The sequence below is a fragment of the Talpa europaea genome (assembly GCF_964194135.1).
Source record: "Talpa europaea genome assembly, chromosome: 11".
NCBI classification, from domain to species: domain Eukaryota; kingdom Metazoa; phylum Chordata; class Mammalia; order Eulipotyphla; family Talpidae; genus Talpa; species Talpa europaea.
Window position 1 is genome coordinate 77,144,637 of NC_140078.1, and position 12,881 is coordinate 77,157,517.

At 57.4% G+C, this 12,881-nt stretch overlaps 2 protein-coding genes across 2 annotated transcripts; one reads left to right on the plus strand and one right to left on the minus strand.

The window, feature by feature from the left end:
- Positions 1 to 2,834: 2,834 nt before the first annotated feature.
- On the plus strand, positions 2,835 to 8,246 carry XIRP1 (xin actin binding repeat containing 1; the record flags this gene model as incomplete). The annotated part of the gene is made up of 1 exon (XM_084247797.1): positions 2,835 to 8,246. One exon carries the CDS (start codon positions 2,835 to 2,837, stop codon positions 8,244 to 8,246), a length of 5,412 nt encoding a protein of 1,803 aa, XP_084103923.1.
- Positions 8,247 to 10,586: 2,340 nt separating this feature from the next.
- On the minus strand, positions 10,587 to 12,431 carry LOC311180138 (small ribosomal subunit protein uS15-like; the record flags this gene model as incomplete). The annotated part of the gene is given in 3 exon segments (XM_084247798.1): positions 10,587 to 10,799; positions 10,802 to 11,080; positions 12,195 to 12,431. Coding segments are annotated over 3 exon segments (729 nt in total).
- Between the last annotated feature and the right edge of the window lie 450 nt (positions 12,432 to 12,881).

Here is a 12,881-nt window from a genome sequence, read left to right on the forward strand (position 1 = left end):
GTGGGTTCTCCAGCCAGAACCTGGAGTCTCCTTGCAGGAGACTGTGCATCAGTGGAGGCCCTGGGGGAGTGGGAGGCTGACGGGCCTTGCAACTAGGTGTAGGTGAGTGGCAGGACCTCTGGTACTGACTCCCCAAGGAAGTTAAAGGAGAGTCAGCTGAGCCCCGGGGGAGTTTTAGGAGTTGCCTGGAGTGGCTGCCACCGGATTGAGGCTTGCAGGGGGACAGGTTTGTGCTGGTAGGCATAATCCAGAAAGGCCTTCTGGAGGAGGTGGCCTGTAATTGTGATTTCTAAACTATAGCTGTGGAGTCAAGGCTTCCTTCCACCAAGGAAGGGCCTGGCAGGTCCAGTGTCTGGAGCAAAGGGGGCTAGCAGAGAGGTGTCAGGACATGGGGTTTGAGGGTGATAAGCAGGCCCACTCTGCATTGCTAGGACAAGCCCCATGCCCAGCTGTTGTGGGTGAAAGTCTTGGCATATCTGCGACCAAGAATGTCTTCCCAGGGTTGGCCTGGGTCCAGGGCCCCACATATTGTAGCCTGGGAACTGGGGCAACGCTAGGCTCTTGCCCAGTAGGAAAGCCCTGGGCACAAGGGTGGGAAGGCAAATGGGGAGACCAAATCTGAGTCTGGCCAGATGTAGACACCGTGGAAGGGCTGGGTGAAGGAGTAACAAGCTTGAGGGCAAAGGTGTGGGCACTCTAAGAGACCCACCCAGCCTAGGAGACCAAACTCTGGGGGGCTTCTCAGGGGCCAATTCCCCACCCTAAGTCTGTTCCCTGTTCTGAATTCTACCCTCACTTGCCTGCTAGAAACTTAAGTTCCAGGGGTCTCAGGTTGGGTGGGGGTAGGGATGGGAAGGCCAGACGTCTTGAGACCTACTACTTCAAGGGATTTGCTCCTGCCTGGCAGAACCTCCTAGGACAGCTTCTGAGGCCCTATTTAGGCCTCAGTTTCCCCACCTGAACATTAAACAGGTTAGGGCAGCGACCTCTGAGGATCCTCAGACCTGCGTCCTTGCACCCCATGAGCTGATAGTTTGCAGCCACAGCAGGGATTCTGAAGATTCCTGGGGGTGGGGGTGGAGCCTGTGGACTGCACATGCCATCTGCTTGGGCCACACTGGTGGTGACAGGGGAGAAGGTGAGGACAGGCACTGTTTGCCTTTGGCAGGAGGTCCTCATTGGTGCTCAGAGACTAAAGGAAACATCCAGAGAGTGAGATGAAAATCGGGTTGCAAATTTTAGAGTTCACAGACCTCGGGCGCTGATGTCTTTGGTGGGCATGCTGGGTGGGGTGAAGCAAGCAGGTCCCAGTTTCCTCCCTGTGTGAGGTAACCATAAGGAGGAAGTTCTGCCCCTACCTGCTGCCAGTATCCCTGCAACTCCCCCACCCACCACCACACACACACCCCCCTCCAAGCCCTTTTGGTCAAGAGAAGACTCCAGGCCCCAGCACCAGGCAAAGAGGAAGATGAGGTGGGACCCCGGGGCCCAGGGTCCCACTGGCTGAACCTGAGCCTTCCTCCCTCCTCAGACAGACAGACCTCGGCTATATTTAGTGCTGAGCATGGAGCCGAGAGGGGGTCAGGGCAGCAGGAGGAGAAACATGCTTCTCGTTCCTTCCTGATTGGCCTCTGGGGACTGTTAGTACACCTGTCATGAGACAGAGACCACAGAAGGGCTTGAAGAGTGGGAGGCCACCGAGGAGGGGTAGGGAACGCTGGTGGGGCCGCCTGGGTGGAAGCTGATTGACTCCAAGAGGGAGGAAGAAGAGCAGCGTGGAGCCAGAGGGCACACGGCTGGGGGCTGGGCTCTTCACCAACAGGGGGCAGGGCTGCTCTGCAGAAAGGACCCCCGGCTCCACTGCCCGCCCTCCTTGTAGGTGTCACCCTAGCATTCCCCGGGGTGCCTGCTGAGAAATAGAGGGGCACCACAGTCAGGAAGAAAACTTCACGCCCTCTACCCTCTCATCTCCTGGGAGCCAGGCCCCAAATAGGATGTAGGAACAGCACTGCTAGCCACTCATTTGACAAGACCTGACTCTTTCTGCACCTCAATTTCCTTACGTGTAATTGAGTGACTGGGCTAGGAGAGCCCTGTGAGTCCCCTGGCTCAGAATTTCTGAGCCCCCATCTGGGATTCAGAATCTGACTCTGCCTAACCATGAAGTACCTGGTGAACAGTTGCCACTCAGTGAGCCTCACCTGCTTCCCCCCTGCATGGGCTGCTGGCCCTGCTCTGTCTCCTCCGGCTCAGGGAAAGGTTGGAGAGTGAACTGAGCGCCAAGAGGTGAAGGGTGGGCAGGAGCCCAGTGGAAGGGCAAGCGCGCCCTCTGCTGTCATAAGAGGGAATTTCCTCTTCATGGGAAATAATTACTCATTTACTTGGCTGCCACCCACAAAGGCGGGATTCCCCAGGCCTTTCACTGGGGCGTCTGCCAGGGAAAAACTGATTTTGGTGAAGGAAAGTGAGGATGACACATGCCCAGTTTTCCCAGTGGAAGTTTCTGTGGAAAGAGTGTCATGGCCAGTAGTCTAGCAACCCGGGTGATTCTGGGGAAGTGGGACCCACCTTGATGGATGGCTCCCTATATAGCCTAAGTTCAAGGCTTGTGACACATCAACCATGCAGGTCGCAGAGTGAGTTCCAGGTGAGATTTGAAAGGCTGGGGGCGGGGGGGATGCCTCTAAGTTGCATTTGCCACCACGGGACTACTCTGCCCTGAGCAGAGTAGGGGTGCTCCGTGCCATTTCTTCCAGCAACCAGCCTCCATTCCACCAAAGCCCCCCAGCCCCGCCCCAGTCCCATCTTCATCTCTGCCCTCTCTCCTCAGCAAGATGGCCAACGCCCAGATGCAGGTGGCCCTGACGCCAATCATCCCAATGGCGGCTGCAGAGGACCTGCCCTTCCCTCCACCACCAGCCCTGGAGGATCTGCCTCCACCACCTCCCAAGGAGTCCTTCTCCAAGTTCCACCAGCAGCGGCAAGCCAGTGAGCTCCGCCGCCTCTACAAGCACATCCACCCCGAGCTCCGCAAGAATCTGGCCGAGGCAGTTGCCGAGGACTTGGCGGAGGTCCTGGGTTCTGAGGAGCCCACCGAGGGTGATGTCCAGTGCATGCGCTGGATTTTTGAGAACTGGAGGCTGGATGCCATTGGGGACCATGAGAAGCCACCTGCCAAGGAGCCAGTGCCCAGTGGTGATGTCCAGGCCACTTCCCGCAAGTTTGAGGAAGGTTCCTTTGCCAACAGCATAGAACAGGAGTCAGCGGGACCTCGGCCATCCGGAGGGGATGTCCGTGCAGCCCGCTGGCTGTTTGAGACAAAACCACTGGATGAGCTGACAGGCCAGGACGAGGCACCAGAGGCTACAGTGAGGGAGCCTGCAGCCAGTGGAGACGTCCAGGGTACCAGGATGCTCTTTGAGACGCGGCCGCTGGATCGCCTGGGCTCCCGCCCCTCCATCCAGGAGCAGAGCCCCTTGGAGCTTCGCTCAGAGATCCAGGAACTGAAGGGCGATGTGAAGAAGACTGTGAAGTTATTCCAAACAGAGCCTCTGTGTGCCATCCAGGATGCAGAGGGCGCTATCCATGAGGTCAAGGCCGCATGCCGGGAGGAGATCCACAGCAATGCAGTGAGGACAGCCCGCTGGCTCTTTGAGACCCAACCTCTGGATGCCATCAACAGGGACCCCAGCCAGGTGCGGGTGATCCGGGGGATCTCCCTGGAAGAGGGGTCCCGGCCTGATGTCAGTGCAACTCGCTGGATCTTTGAGACACAGCCCCTGGATGCCATCCGGGAGTTCGAGGTGGATGAGAAGGACTTTCAGCCATCCCCAGACCTCATCCCTCCTGGTCCAGATGTACAGCAGCAGCGGCATCTGTTTGAAACCCGAGCACTAGACACTCTAAAGGGGGAAGAGACTGGAGCAGAGGTCCCTACCAAAGAGGAAGTGGTCCCTGGTGATGTCCGTTCCACCCTGTGGCTATTTGAGATGAAGCCCCTGGATACTCCCAGGGACAAGGTCCAAGTGGGTCACCTTCAGCGGGTGGGCCCCCGGGAGGGGGAAGGGCCCACAAATGAGCATCTATCCAGTGGTGTCCCCTCACTGTCCCTCTCTCAGAGTGCTCCCCAGAGGGATGGGGTGAAGGGAGACGTGAAGACCTTCAAGAACCTTTTTGAGACTCTCCCCCTGGACAGCATCGGGCAGGGCGAGCCTTCAGCCCATGGGAGCATGAGCAGAGCCGAAGGAGCTGATTCCGCAAGCCAGTTGCAGGACATAGGGTCCCCAGTCTATGCCATTCAGGATGGCAAAGGTCACCTCCACGCCCTGACCTCTGTCAGCAGAGAGCAGGTAGTTGGAGGTGACGTGCAGGGCTACAGGTGGATGTTTGAGACACAGCCCCTCGACCAACTGGGCAGAAGCCCTAGTACCGTTGATGTGGTGCGGGGCATCACCCGGCAGGAAGTGGTGGCTGGAGATGTGGGCACTGCCCGCTGGCTCTTTGAGACCCAGCCCCTGGAGGTAATCCACCAGCAGGAGCGGCAGGAACGACAGGAAGGAGAGGCAAAAAGTCAGGGAGGCCCCCAGCCTGAGGCACCCCCAAAAGGCGACGTGAAGACCATCCGGTGGTTGTTTGAGACATGTCCCATGAGTGAGTTGGCAGAGAAGCAGGAGTCAGAGGTCACAGATCCCACAGCTAATACCAAGGCCAGGTCCTGCACCTGGATGTTCGCACCCCAAACCCTGGACAGGCCAGAAGGCTCTCGGGAGCAGCACCTGCAAGTTAACCAGGTCCTGGCTGGGGAAAGACAGACCGACAGACATGTGTTTGAGACTGAGCCTCTGCAGGCCACAGGCCGGCCCTGCGAAAGAGGACCCGTGCGGTACTGCAGCCGAGTGGATATCCCTTCAGGGCAGGTGTCTCGACAGAAGGAGGTCTTCCAGGCACTGGAGGCAGGCAAGAGGGAAGACCAGGTGTCCAGGGTCCTCCCTGAGCCCATCCCGACGGGCTCTGTGCACAAGTTCACCTGGCTCTTTGAGAATTGCCCAATGGGTTCCCTGGCAGCTGAGAGTGTCCGAGGGGGCAACCTTCAGGAAGAACAGTCTGGGGGTCCCTCAGACAACAAGGTGCCGGAGAGGCAGGAGACTGAAGCCGAGGGGACCCTGCGGATGCTGAACGCCACGCCTGGCATCCTGCACCGTGGAGGCATCCTCATGGAGGCTCGAGGTGGCGGGGAGCTCTGCCTTGCCAAGTATGTGCTCCCAGGCCCAGGGCAGGGGAGCCCCCACATACGGAAGGAAGAGCTGGTGATTGGTGAGCTTCCCAGAATAGTCCGTCAAGTGCTGCGCCGGCCAGACGTGGCTGAGGAGGGTCTGCTCGTGCAGGAGGACCCAAAGGGCCAGCTCCAGCTCAAGCCGCTGAGGCTGCCAGCCCCAGGCAGCAGCGGAAATCTTGAAGACATGGACCCTGAGTTCCAGCAGTTGCTGGCTTGTAGCCTTGGGGCCTCAGTGGCAAAGACAGGGCTGGTGATGCAGGAGACAGAGCAGGGTCTGGTTTCACTGACCGCCTACTCCCTGCAGCCCCGGCCAAATGGCAGGGCCCCTGAGAGAAGCAGCGTGCAGCTACTGGCCAGTTGTATAGACAAAGGAGACCTGAGCGGCCTACACAGTCTTCGGTGGGAACCACCAGCTGACTTGAGTCCCGTGCCAACCAGCGAGGGGGCCCAGAGGCTGCCCCCACCTGACAGCATCATCCATGTCCCCCTGCTGGACCCCAACATGGGGATGGGGCATCTGAGAGGCCCAGGGGCCACCCCTGGCCCTTCACAGGTGATGGGAAAGGCAGTCCTTCTGGCTGGGGAGGAAAAGCAGGAAGACAGAGGCACTGGGCAGAAAGGAACTGCAGCTTTGGGAAAATCGGAAGAAACCATGACGATGGCCCTGGGGCACAAGGCCCCAGACCTCCAGGCCGCCATGCAGAATCTGCGGATGGCAACAGCCGAGGCCCAAAGCCTGCACCAGCAAGTTCTGAACAAGCACAAGCAGAACCCCACCCCAGCAGCCACCCCCGTGCCTTTTCAAGATGGTCTTCTGCCAGCAACAGCCATGACCACTGGGGCTGCCCAGAGCAACACCAAGCCTATGAATGGAGGTGCCTCTAGGATCCCAGCAGGCCCCAGAAAGGTCAGTGGGGAGCAGAAAGTACTGCCTGATGGGCTGCCTGGGGGGTGGGTGGATGGCTTCTATACTGCTCACCCCGTGAGGACATCTGACCTCCAATCTTCTGAGAGGGAACCCCAGTCAAAAGGCAAGGAGACCGCCCTCTTAGTCCAGGCTCCCAGTCTGCTCCAGGAAGGCCCAGGTCAGAGTCTTAGGCCAGGACGGGAGGAGCCTGGGGACTGCACAGAGAAGGCCACAGCAAGAGTCAGCAAAGGGAAGCTCCAAGCTGCAGAGACCACCTTAACAACTGCCGCTATAGCTCACCAGACTCCGGCCTCTGAGCCTCGGGCCGCAGGTGCCAACCTGCACTCCCATAATGCCTCTGTTCCTCCTCCTCCTCCTCTCTCAGCTGCTGTGACAAGACCAGACTTCCCAGCTGAAGCCCGCCATAACGAGGACTCCATCCAGCAGGCCTCTGAGCCCCTGCAGAGCCCCCTTCTCCACTCCCACAGCAGCTCTGCAGGCCAGAGAACACCTGGGGAATCACAGAAAAAGACCCCAAAACTGGAGCCCACCATGCCACCAAGGAAGAAGCCCCAGGTGCCCCCCAAACCTGCACACCTAAGCCAGCTACCCCCTCCTCAGAGGCTGCCCAAATCCTCAGGTCCCGGTTCCTCCAAGAGAGTGGAACAAAGAGAATACAAACAAGGTGAGCCAGATGCATCCACTCCTCGGCTGGCCAAGGTCCCTCCCGCTACTGTGGACCAGGGCCGAGTATCTCTGTCTGGATGCCCCAGTGGACAGAGCCAGCCCAGCCTCCAACATGGCCCCAGCAGTCTAACCTCCAAGCCCAAGAGTCAGGCAATGGTCAGTAATGCCAAGAACCCTGAGCCCCCTGAGTGCTCAGCTCTCAACAGTGACCCCACCTCACCCCAGCAGCATCCTAGCCCCCCAGGAGAGAAACCCAAGGAAGATCCCCAGCAAGGGGCCACTGAGATTCTACAGGGAAGCCAGCAAGAGCTCCGAGGCCTCCTGAGCCAGGTGCAAGCCCTAGAGAAGGAGGCCGCAAGCAGTATGGATATGGGGGCTCTGAAGAGGCTCTTTGAGGCCATGCCTCAGCTGGGAGGGTCCCCTCAGGCTCCTGCTGCTCCCTGCAAGCCTGAGGCCTCAGTGGAGCAGGCCTTTGGAGAGCTGACAAGAGTCAGCGCGGAGGTGGCCCGGCTGAAGGAACAGACCCTGGCGAGACTGCTGGACATTGAGGAGGCTGTGCACAAGGCCCTCAGCTCCATGTCTAGCCTGCAGCCTGAGGCTAACACCAACAGTCATTCCCAGGGACCCCCAAAGGACCACAGTGTCACAGACAACATCACAGCCAAGTCCAACTGCTCAGGACAAGAAGTCAGGGGTCAACCTGCAGTCAAGAACCAAATGGAGGTTACAAGCCATGCTGAGGTCCAGAGTCAAGCCAAGGTCAAAAACCACACAGAGGTCAGAGGTCAAGCAGCCTCAACGGCCCCTTCCACCAGGGAGCTAGAGACACTGAGAGATGATTTGGACCGCCCTCGAGTCTTGCCTTCCAGAAGAGATTCACCCTCCTCCCCAACTTTCATCACCATCGAGTCAGGTACAAAGAAGCCTCCGGAAACTCCCAGACCCAATGTCTCAGTGAAAAGCACACTCCTGACCCAGGATGTGGACCAGGCCCCGCTCCAGCAGAAAGATGCCCCCGACAAGGCTGGAAAGAAGGAGATAAGCCAGTGTTCCGGACAACCTGAGTCTGCCTCTGCCTCTGCCTCTGCCTCAGCCAGCCCCCTGCCCAGAAAGCGGGAGAAGAGTGTTCTGGAGCTGCAGACCAGGCCAGCTGGCCACCAGTGCTATGGAGCTACAAGAACCGTAACTGAGCAATACGAGGGGGTGGATGAGTTCGGAAACACAGTCATGTCCTCCTCCACAGTCACAGAGCAGACAGAGCTGCCCAGGGGCCCAGGCCCCCATCTGGAGCTCCACATCTCCCCCCTGCTGCGGCAGTTCCTGCAGAGAGACCTGGCACAAGTCGGGATGGGGCACGTGGCCTGTGACCACTTCTAGCCAGCTGCCCAGTGAGCCCCTCCACCTTCCAACTGCCCACCTGGTAACTCCCTCCAGAACCCCAGGACAGGGGTGGGTGCCATCCTCCTACACACATGAGTCAAGGACCAAGGAGAAAGGGCATCTTCCAAGACTTGTGGGTGCTTTCCCTTCGTCAGTTCCAGGTCTGTTTCTTGCAAAAGGAGGGAAGAAAGGGAAGAGGCCAGCCGAGCAGCCCAGGCGTGAGAGTAGGAGGGAGGCCTGCAGCTGCTGCAGGGGATGCCATCTGTACAGACACACTGCTCCTCACGCAGGCCCGGCCCTGTGCCAACACGTGGAGCCTGCCTGCCACCGCCTGAAATGGAGTCCCCTGAGTGAACCTCCACCTTCAGTTTTGTTTTTTGTTTTGTAATCACAAGTGAAAACATTGTCGGCCATCTGTTCCTTGACTCCTGGAGAGGACAGGGCCAAGAACACGGGACAGGTCTCTGTTAGGGGTGGGTCTAAGGGCTCCAGAGGCTGTGGCGCAGCCCTTCATCACCATCTCCATCATCCAGCTGGTCACCCTAGATACCCCAAGGACACCACAGAAAGGGTCAGCGATCAACAGTGTCCCTAGAAACCCAATGGACTGCTTCTTTGCCCCCACCGCCCTACACTCTACACCCCAAATGGGAAGGACACATTCTAAATAAACACAAGTTTTATTCTCTGCTCTGCTGTCTGTGAATCTGTTCCAGAGTCAGGGTTCCCACTGTGGGGAAAATAGCTATCACCCTCAGGTGCCCCATTTTTCTGGCAATGGCAGTAAGGGAAAGCTCTGAAAAGCCACCCCTGTTCTACCATCTTGAATGGGAACCAGAAATGTCTGCCCTCTCCCCTGTTCTCCTTGCTCTCATGCCGGTCCCCCCGCCCCTCCTCTCCACACACACATACTGTTGCTTCTCGACCTCTGGCCTCCCTTCCTGGAGGTTCTTGGACAACACCTGGAATGGAATCCGACCAGAATCCTGCTCCAGAGTGGGAGAGTAGCCCAGTGAGGCCCAGAAAGGAGAGAGGGCCGCGCGCCAGGAGAACTCGGGTATCCAGGAAAGTTGGGCTGCTTCCCCCTACTCAGCCCAGCTGATGTGCGTGTAGCAGGAGCTCCTGGGAAGAGGAGTGTATGGGTCCTGGCCTGGGAAGCCAAGTGATTTGAGGAATGATTTTCACTCTTTCAAAAATCCTGAATGCCTGCGGCGTGACAGGCATATTCTTGGCAGCTGGGACACAGAGTGAGGTCTAATGGGTCCTGCTCTCAGGGAAATGACTTTCTAGAGATAATAACAAACAACAGAAACTAAACAAAAGGGAAAAAAAACAGATCAAGAACAAGGGTAACGCACCTACTCCCACTCTGGGGTAGGAGTCTTAAAATATGTTGATATGACAATGATGGGTGATTGCCTTAGAGGACTCGGCCAAGGGAAACCTCATTGAAAGGTACATGCAGGAGGCCGGAATGCAAAAACCCACCAGGAAGCCCACCTGGGAACAGGAATGCGGAAGCCTGCCGAGAGGATTCAGACAATGAACCTTCCCCCTCCCTACAAATCTTTTCTCAGACAAAGAAACTCCCCGCCCCCCGCCCCCCCCCGCCCCCCCCCCCCCCCCCCCCCCCCCCCCCGCCAAACGAGCCCAGTCTCCCACCTGACCTCTCCTCCGTGAGGTCCGCCCGGGTCGCAATAAATTTTCCCTTCCTCTGAGAAATTTAGCCTGGCTCTCCTTTTCTTCACCACGCCAAACCTTTCACTCATGAAGGAAAAAAATAACTCACATGAGATCTGAATAACAAAGAGCCATTTATATAAAAATCAGAGGGAAGTGACTGCTAAAGGTAGAGCACCCGCACAAACCCAAAAGAGGGAATACATTTAGTTTCTCCATTTCCTGAATATCGACTCATAGGAAGGGGCTTTAGGTTCCACTCCCCAAGCCTCCCTTCTCTCACAAGGTTACGTGGGAACTTTCCACGCTTTGCTTCCAGTGAATAGGTAGGCCCCTATTTTAGTGCTAGGCTGGGGCTCAGCCCTCCACACCCCTCACAGTCCCTCATGGTCCCAATCATATGGGTGCTCTGACCTGGAAGAAGCCCACCCTCTGTGGAAGACTGCAGCTGGCGGACAATAAAGAGAACAAATCTACCCACCTGGGCCCACTCCCCACAACTAACTAGGCCCCTCACCACATGTCCCCAGCTTTCTCCGTGCTCTGAGTGGGCACAACTCTAGTAAGTGCTACTGAGGAGTTGGTATACTGAATATCACTATACGGTTCTTTTTTTTTCCTAGTTAAACAATGATTTTATTGCTTGAATACACAAATTTATGCAACCAGGGCAGAGGCTGTGGATGACTCATATTTCCAATTGGGAGGGAGGACCCATTTAGTCTTGTAATAGTGAGCCAACCAGTGAATACGGCTCTCAATTGGAATGAGACGGAATTTAGCATCCTTATCCTTTCTGTTCCTCTCAAGATGCTTTAGAACAGCAACAGCTTTCTTAATTAAAAGATACAGATCCTCAGGAAGATCAGAGAAGCAGTTCCCTTGGACTTAAGAATTCTCAGGATTTTGTTGCCTGTCACAAAAGGTACTTGTGCAAAGCCATGTGAGTCTCTAGGGATCACACCGATCTGTGAGGGAGTCAGGCCCTTCTTGGCCAGTTTGTAGTAGATCTGCTCCTTCACGTCGTCAGAAGTCAGTTTCAGCCAGGTGGGGACGCTGCGGCGATAGGGCAGAGCCGACTGGGACAGGGCCTTCCCGGGAGCTTGCTTGCGACTCGTGATGGCGGCAGGCAGGCGGAGAAAGAAAAAAGGCTATACAGTTCTTGGAGCTGTGCCTGGCCCCTGGAGCTAGAGCCGAGTCCCTTTTCCTATCACTGCAATTATCAGTTTTAGCATATCTCTTTTCTCACCTCCAGGTGGAGCCCCAGTCTTGTCCCTCTCAGTATCTCTAGGACTTACCCCAGTGCCTAGAAGGCACTCCATAAACGTCAAATAAATGAACACACAGATGAATGACATGATTGAGCAAATTCACCGATCCACCCCAAGAATATGGACTGACCACCTGCTTCACACCAAGTTCCGTTCAGGGGACTCAACACAGAAAGAAACAAAGCAGAATTCATCCCTGACCTCATGGCACTTGGGTTTAAAGAGGCAATGTCAGAGGAGCCCATGAGAAGCTGAAGCCGTGCAAGGAAGACAATACATCAAAAGCAGAAAGACCATTCGAGAGGGGAGCCATCTGAGAAGGCCACAGAAACAAAGTTCACGGGGAGAGGGCTGGTGACAGCAGACTGCATCTCCTCCCCAGGGGTTGTTATAGGGCAACCCCGATATTGAGCAGGTTGCCTGGCTGTGGGTCCTCACCAGCGCGCTTACAAGGGACTTATTAATACTCCACTACAGGCACACACAAAAGGTTAATAAAAGGTTTATTTACAAGGGAAAGGGAATTGAGGAAATGTACAACTCAGGGAGAAAATAGGAAATAAAGTCTTTAATGCGTCCTACCCGATCCGCCGACCTGGAAACCTAAAAAGCACTTCAGAGCTTGCCGGACGCTGAGAGCTGGCGGAGAGCCAAAATGGGGGACCCCTCTAAAGCCCACGAGTCTGCCTTTATACCCACCTGGCTGCTTAACCCCACCCTCAGGTCCCAGCCACCTTCCCTTCGGTGGTGATGGGATTTGGAGTTCCCAGTGTCTTTGGCTTTGGCCTGGGGTGGGGGTGGCGTCCACAAAGCCTGTATGGAATTAGCTTTAGGTCATCCTTTCCCCCTAACAGGGTGACCTGAGGACAGAAGAGCCAGCATGATGGCTGCAGGTGACAGCCTGGGGCAAGAGCCGGGCGAGGCCGGCGGCAGGACGGCGAGGGCGCGGGCAGGGAGCGCAGCGTCGGGAGGCGAGGCCCCGCCCACGGCACACCTGGCCGCACACCTCCGGCGGCGCCGCTCCAGCCGCCGCGGGGTGGCGAGCCCGGGGGCGGGGCGGGCTGGAGGCGGAGCGCACAGCGCTGAGACTCCGCCCCCGAGCGGGGAGGGAGGTGTTCCCGCCCGCCGTCGCCAAGGTGACGGTGACGTCACGGGCCTCCGGGTTCGGAACGTTCGGGCGGCAGCGGCCGCCGTTGCTAGGAAACGACTGGCGCAGGGCGCCGCCAAACATCGGTTCCCTGCGCCAGACGTCGGACGCCAGTACACGCCGTCCTGACCGGCCCTAAATCGGAACCTCCCCCCGCCAGATTCCAGACCGCGGCCGGGTTCCGGTCCTCACCCACGTCGCGGCCCCGCCCGGGACCGACGTGCTGGCCCTTCTCCTTAACTTTCCGTCACTGCTTCTTTGTCCCGAGTTTGTCCTCCAGTTCTGTCTTCAAAGCCGTCACTCTGCGTCAGGCCACCGTCCGTCCATCCCCGCTCCTGGACCACCGCTAGTCTCCTGCCTGGCCTACCTCTCTGTGCCCTAAATGTGCTTACTATGTAGCAGCCAAAGTTCCTACCGGATCAAGTCACTCCTGTGTAATACCCTCCTCTGGCGTCCCAGCTCACTCAGTTTGAAACCTAAATCTTCTCAGGGGCCTGTAAGACCAGAAAGACTTGCCTCTCTGCCTTCGTTGTC